The following is a 7,500-nucleotide window of genomic DNA, read 5'->3' on the forward strand; positions in this document are numbered from 1 at the left end:
TAGTGTTGATTAATAAGGTTAATTTTACATGAGGATACTGGATGTTAATGCTCACTGTGCCACCTTTTCTAAGCAATTACCAGAGAGGGCAGAGCTGCTGTTGGGTTATCAAACACAACAGCATTCCTCCTGAAGCTCAGCTATAGCATGCTGACGTATTCATGCAGCAGGCCAGCGGTAGCCAACCCTGGTCCTGAAGGACCGCAACTACTTCCTGTTTTTGAAGAAGACCAGGTGTCTTATTTCATTTATGCAACCACTGAACTGATCGATTAGCTCAGTTGGTCAGGTGTGTTGCCAAAATCCCTGCAGTAGGCTGTGATACTCCAGGACCAGGGTTGTCTACCCTGCAGTAGGTTGTGATACTCCAGGACCAGGGTTGTCTACCCTGCAGTAGACTGTGATACTCCAGGAACAGGGTTGTCTACCCTGCAGTAGGCTGTGATAGTCCAGGACCAGCGTTGTCTACCCTGCAGTGGGCTGTGATACTCCAGGACCAGGGTTGTCTACCCTGCAGTAGGTTGTGATACTCCAGGACCAGGGTTGTCTACCCTGCAGTAGACTGTGATACTCCAGGAACAGGGTTGTCTACCCTGCAGTAGACTGTGACATCAGGACCAGGGTTGTCTACCCTGCAGTAGACTGTGACATCAGGACCAGGGTTGTCTACTCTGCAGTAGGCTGTGATACTCCAGGACCAGGGTTGTCTACCCTGCAGTAGACTGTGACAGTCCAGGACCAGGGTTGTCTACTCTGCAGTAGACTGTGACATCAGGACCAGGGTTGTCTACTCTGCAGTAGACTGTGACAGTCCAGGACCAGGGTTGTCTACTCTGCAGTGGGCTGTGACAGTCCAGGACCAGGGTTGTCTACTCTGCAGTAGACTGTGACAGTCCAGGACCAGGGTTGTCTACCCTGCAGTAGGCTGTGATAGTCCAGGACCAGGGTTGTCTACCCTGCAGTAGACTGTGACATCAGGACCAGGGTTGTCTACCCTGCAGTAGACTGTGATACTCCAGGAACAGGGTTGTCTACCCTGCAGTAGACTGTGACATCAGGACCAGGGTTGTCTACCCTGCAGTAGACTGTGATACTCCAGGACCAGGGTTGTCTACCCTGCAGTGGGCTGTGACAGTCCAGGGTTGTCTACCCTGCAGTAGACTGTGACATCAGGACCAGGGTTGTCTACCCTGCAGTAGGCTGTGATAGTCCAGGACCAGGGTTGTCTACTCTGCAGTAGACTGTGACAGTCCAGGACCAGGGTTGTCTACTCTGCAGTAGACTGTGACAGTACAGGACCAGGGTTGTCTACCCTGCAGTAGACTGTGACATCAGGACCAGGGTTGTCTACCCTGCAGTGGGCTGTGATACTACAGGAACAGGGTTGTCTACCCTGCAGTAGACTGTGACATCAGGACCAGGGTTGTCTACCCTGCAGTAGGCTGTGATAGTCCAGGACCAGGGTTGTCTACCCTGCAGTAGGCTGTGATACTCCAGGACCAGGGTTGTCTACCCTGCAGTAGACTGTGATATTCCAGGACCAGGGTTGTCTACCCTGCAGTAGGCTCTCTGTTTCGTGAAAAGCTTCCGGCGATGAGAAGACGTCCTGAAGACGTCCTGTTTTTTGAGGTTGTTGATGGGATGGTGCACCAGGCCTGAGTTAAGAGGAACAGTGGGGAAGCTGGGAGAGTAACAGACAGGCAGGGATGGTGCACCAGGCCTGAGTTAAGAGGAACAGTGGGGAGGCTGGGAGAGTAACAGACAGGCAGGGATGGTGTACCAGGCCTGAGTTAAGAGGAACAGTGGGGAAGCTGGGAGAGTAACAGACAGGCAGGGATGGTGCACCAGGCCTGAGTTAAGAGGAACAGTGGGGAAGCTGGGAGAGTAACAGACAGGCAGGGATGCCGCTCCTTGTTGTCCTGAGGGAGAGAAGGCTAGAAGGCAGATTTGTAATGTATACTGTGTGTACAAATTGTGGATTATTCTCTTGCTAGTCAACATCATCAAATGTCAATAGTATAAGTGATAGACGATCTTCTACAGGGTACACAGTGAGACCAGATACTAACGCTCTCTTTCTCTCGAATCAGGGACCCCAACAAGCCTGTTCCTCAGGACACTAAGTTCATCCACACCAAGGCTAACCGCTTCGAGGAGGTAGCCTGGTCTAAGTACAACCCCCAGGATCAGCTGTGCACCTCCAGTTATCGGCCAGGAAGCCCAGCGTCAGGGACCACTAACAGACAGGCAGCCACCAAGGTGGCCTTCTGGGAAAACAGACAGGCAGGGATGGTGTACCCATCCTGTTAAGAGGAACTCCAAGCTGGGACATGTTCCAGACACAGGGATGGTGCACCACCACCAAGAGGAACTGGGGAAGCTGGGAGAGTAACATCTCTTTTGTCCTGAGGGAGAGAAGGCTCACAAGGCAGATTTGTAACCTCCACGTGTGTACAAATTTCCACTATTCTCTCTACAACACCACAAATGTCAATAGTACTGACTACATCTTCTTTAACCAGATCACACCTGTATAACCTCCACGAGCCTGTTCCACTACACCTCTACCACCACCAAGGTAACTGCTAGGAGGTCCTTTAACTCACACCCAGGATGTATAACCTCCATATCGGCCTGTTCCACTACACCTCTACCACCACCAAGGTACTGCTGGAAACACCTTTAACTCCCACTGTATAACCTCCACGACATGTTCCACTACACCTCTACCACCACCAAGGTACTGCTACATCTCTTTAACTCACACCTGTATAACCTCCACAACATGTTCCACTACACCTCTACCATCACCAAGGTACTGCTACATCTCTTTAACTCACACCTGTATAACCTCCACAACATGTTCCACTACACCTCTACCACCACCAAGGTACTGCTACATCTCTTTAACTCACACCTGTATAACCTCCACGACATGTTCCACTACACCTCTACCACCACCAAGGTACTGCTACATCTCTTTAACTCACACCTGTATAACCTCCACGACATGTTCCACTACACCTCTACCACCACCAAGGTACTGCTACATCTCTTTAACTCACACCTGTATAACCTCCACGACATGTTCCACTACACCTCTACCACCACCAAGGTACTGCTACATCTCTTTAACTCACACCTGTATAACCTCCACGACATGTTCCACTACACCTCTACCATCACCAAGGTACTGCTACATCTCTTTAACTCACACCTGTATAACCTCCACAACATGTTCCACTACACCTCTACCATCACCAAGGTACTGCTACATCTCTTTAACTCACACCTGTATAACCTCCACGACATGTTCCACTACACCTCTACCACCACCAAGGTACTGCTACATCTCTTTAACTCACACCTGTATAACCTCCACAACATGTTCCACTCTACACCTCTACCACTACACCAAGGTACTGCTACATCTCTTTAACTCACACCTGTATAACCTCCACGACATGTTCCACTACACCTCTACCATCACCAAGGTACTGCTACATCTCTTTAACTCACACCTGTATAACCTCCACAACATGTTCCACTACACCTCTACCATCACCAAGGTACTGCTACATCTCTTTAACTCACACCTGTATAACCTCCACGACATGTTCCACTACACCTCTACCACCACCAAGGTACTGCTACATCTCTTTAACTCACACCTGTATAACCTCCACGACATGTTCCACTACACCTCTACCACCACCAAGGTACTGCTACATCTCTGTCTTTCATTTGATTGGTTTACTGGAAAGTATGTTATAAATTATAAATACACTTTCAACTAAAGTTTGATTTGACTCGATATGAGGTTGTGTTACGTACCTTAGTTGAATGCACTGCCTGTAACAAGTCGCTCTGGATAAGTTCTACATGTAATATGTTTGATTTGAAGGTTCCCCCGTCCGAGACGACCCAGAACGCCTTGTCCACTAAGAAGACGTGGCCCTTCAACACCAAGCGGCCCCCCATGTCCCCGGCCTACAACAACGAGGATAATGAGGCGTGGAACGGAGACGAGGAGACCGGGCCGTTGGTCATAGAGAACCCCAGGGACTACTCTACGGAGCTCAGTGTCACCATCGCCGTGGGAGCCTCGCTGCTCTTCCTCAACGTTCTAGCCTTCGCAGCGCTTTACTACCGGAAGGATAAACGGAGGGAGGCTTTGGGAGGTCGCCGCGGTCAACCCAGCCCACAGACCCGCCACGGCCAGGCTACGTCCAACGACGTCGGTCACCACCAGGGTCCCAACGAGGAGGAGATCATGTCCCTGCAGATCAACCAGACGCAACACGAGTGTGAGGCGATGGGGGTGGGGAACCCGGGGAATGACGGAGGGCTGCGTCTGGCCTCGCTTCCCGACTACACTCTGACCCTGCGGAGGTCACCGGACGACATCCCTCTGATGACCCCCAATACCATCACCATGATCCCAAACTCTCTGGTGGGGATGCCCAACCTGCACCCTTACAACACTTTCACAGCCGGGTTCAACTCCACCGGCCTGCCCCACTCCCACTCCACCACCCGGGTATAGCTTTACGGAGTAGAGGGATGGTGGAGGAGAGGAGAGGGTGATGGAGCAGGAGAAGAGGATTCTGTTTTATAAATATTACAGGGAAAGGGTTTGGGGGAGGAGAGGAGAGGGAAGGCAGGAATACGTGAGTGGGATTAAAAAGTCAAGAGATTTAACTAGACTTTTACTACCAAGAAGAGGACAGAGAGCGTCTGAGAGGAGAGGAGAACTCACTGCTTTCTGTGTGGATGTCAAGTTGTGCAGAGCTGCCAAAATCAAACTGCTTCTCCTCCCTCCCTCGATGGGATGGGGCTGAGGAGGGAGGGGTCCTTTCTGCTGTGTTTTTCTTCTAAGAGTCATTTTAAAAGCCTTTTTAAGCAGACAGGGGAGATTATCAACACTTTGTTCTTGAATTCATAACACCAAGAGAAAAGTTATTTTTCTTTCTCATCTTCGTCTCTCCCGAGGGAGACAGAAAAGACACGTCTCAAACAAAGGCCTCTACCAGGAAGTTGGCATAATGTTAGTCGCTTTTTTTTTTTTTTTTCAATGCCTTACGAAAAGCTTGTTTTGTTTTCGATTTCTCTCTCTCTCTCTCTCTCTAATTTCTATTCCATGTGGATTGTGTGACATTTTGACGTGAATCAAAAGACACAAGTGACTGAATCGTGAACAAATACAGAAATAAATATAACCACACAAATGGTCTTTTTTTAATCTCCCATAGAGAGGATTTGTCTGGAATAGACTCTGCCATCCCAGAAGACACCATAGGGGTAACAACTATGTTACTGTGATTGTTTTGTTAAGAACAAAAGTGCATATTTTCACCAATTTATCTGTTAAGTGATCGGATCTTATCTCTCTCCACGAAGTGTGCACTTTTACACAGACACACACTGCTCAGCGCACCTGTGTGCATATAAACATGGTTGTGTGTGTGTGTGTGTGTGTGTGTGTGTGTGTGTGTGTGTGTGTGTGTGTGTGTGTGTGTGTGTGTGTGTGTGTGTGTGTGAGTGCCAGTGTGTGTGAGTGCCAGTGTGTGTGTGTTTGAGTGCCAGTGTGTGTGTGTGAGTGCCAGTGTGTGTGTGTTTGAGTGCCAGTGTGTGTGAGTGCCAGTGTGTGTGTGTGAGTGCCAGTGTGTGTGTGTTTGAGTGCCAGTGTGTGTGCTTACACAAGTGTTTTTGCGTTTGGAAGGCGTTTTATGTGGTGGGTGGGAGGGAGGGGGTGGAGGGGGTGGAGGGTAGGAGTTCTTTCTCATCTTGTTCATTCGGTTCTCTGTCACCAGTGTTGGTTACGCTGCAGCTGCGTCTCTGGGTGTACGTCTTTACTGCCAAATAGCACTTTTGTTATTTAAAAAAAAATGTTATATATGTCTAATTTTGCTTAAAGATTACAAAAATAAATCTATTATTTTACATGTAAGAGAAAAAATAGCTAAAGATTCAACTGAACTAACTGACATGATTCCATTGACTTTATAAGAAAGGGAGAGAATCTCTTGAAAAGCAGACAGTGACCTGTTTGCACTGAATAGACTACATCAGTGCACACTTGTTTCTTTGAATATACTGTATATATATATAAATATGGGCATACATACACATACGTATAGGGCTTTTACAGAGAAATATCCCTCCCATGTAACTACTCTACTAGTGAACTACTGTTTAGCAGTTCAGAGAGGTAACTACACTAGGTAACTAGTACTACTGTTTAGCAGTTCAGAGAGGTAACTACACTAGGTAACTAGTACTACTATTAATATCAAACTGAAAGCACCACCAACATGTATGAAGGTCATTTCTGTGTACGTGCTGTCTTCGTCATCGATAACATCATGAAGCTGAACAACCGACCGCTCCAGGTGGCTTTGTACGAGCTCTATATGTATATTTATGTATAAATATATTTAATATTTATTTATGTATACCAGACGCATACATGCTGATTGTGCCATGTGCCAAATTAAAACCAGAAAAATGGACGTTTCACTCAACCTTTTTTCTTGTGCTGAGATTCTTTCTTCTTTTTTTAATGGATTCTGTTTCTCCTCTTCATCATCTCTCAATTCCCTTTTAGAATTAGATTATAATTCTGGAAAAATCCCCAAAACAGACATTTTTATCTCAATGTTTTTCTCTCTCTCTCTCTCTCTCCCCTCTCTCTCTCTCTCTCTCTCTCTCTCTCTCTCTCTCTCTCTCTCTCTCCCCTCTCTCTCTCTCTCTCTCTCTCTCTCTCTCTCTCTCTCTCTCTCTCTCTCTCTCTCTCTCTCTCTCTCTCAATTCAATTCAATTCAATTCAAGGGCTTTATTGGCATGGGAAACATGTGTTAACATTGCCAAAGCAAGTGAGGTAGACAACATACAAAGTGAATATATAAGGTGAAAAACAACAAAAATGAACAGTAAACATTACACATACAGAAGTTTCAAAACAGTAAAGACATTACAAATGTCATATTATATATATATATATATATATATACAATGTACAAATAGTTAAAGGACACAAGATAAAATAAATAAGCATAAATATGGGTTGTATTTACAATGGTGTTTGTTCTTCACTGGTTGCCCTTTTCTCGTGGCAACAGGTCACAAATCTTGCTGCTGTGATGGCACACTGTGGAATTTCACCCAGTAGATATGGGAGTTTTTCAAAATTGGATTTGTTTTCGAATTCTTTGTGGATCTGTGTGATCTGGGGGAAATATGTATCTCTAATATGGTCATACATTGGGCAGGAGGTTAGGAAGTGCAGCTCAGTTTCCACCTCATTTTGTGGGCAGTGTGCACATAGCCTGTCTTCTCTTCTCTCTTCTCTCTCTCTCTCTCTGTCTCTCTCTGGCTCTCTCTCGCTCTCTCTCGCTCTCGCTCTCTCTGGCTCTCTCTGGCTCTCTCTGTCTCTCTCTGGCTCTCTCTGGCTCTCTCTGTCTCTCTCTGGCTCTCTCTGTCTCTCTCTGGCTCTCTCTG

General features: G+C 47.0%; 1 protein-coding gene across 1 annotated transcript in view; it reads left to right on the forward strand.

The window, feature by feature from the left end:
- The window catches only part of LOC115122107 (neuroligin-3-like), a 30,812-nt gene extending 25,146 nt beyond the window's left edge, over nt 1-5,666 (forward strand). The window contains exons 4-6 of the mRNA XM_065019029.1: nt 2,091-2,292; nt 2,891-2,965; nt 3,905-5,666. Of these exons, the coding sequence (XP_064875101.1) occupies nt 2,091-2,292; nt 2,891-2,965; nt 3,905-4,546 (919 nt within the window). The 3' untranslated portion in view covers nt 4,547-5,666. The remainder of the gene's footprint in view (nt 1-2,090; nt 2,293-2,890; nt 2,966-3,904) is intronic.
- The last annotated feature ends 1,834 nt before the right edge of the window (nt 5,667-7,500 follow it).

The sequence above is a fragment of the Oncorhynchus nerka genome, linkage group LG5, assembly GCF_034236695.1.
Source record: "Oncorhynchus nerka isolate Pitt River linkage group LG5, Oner_Uvic_2.0, whole genome shotgun sequence".
NCBI classification, from domain to species: Eukaryota; Metazoa; Chordata; class Actinopteri; order Salmoniformes; family Salmonidae; genus Oncorhynchus; species Oncorhynchus nerka.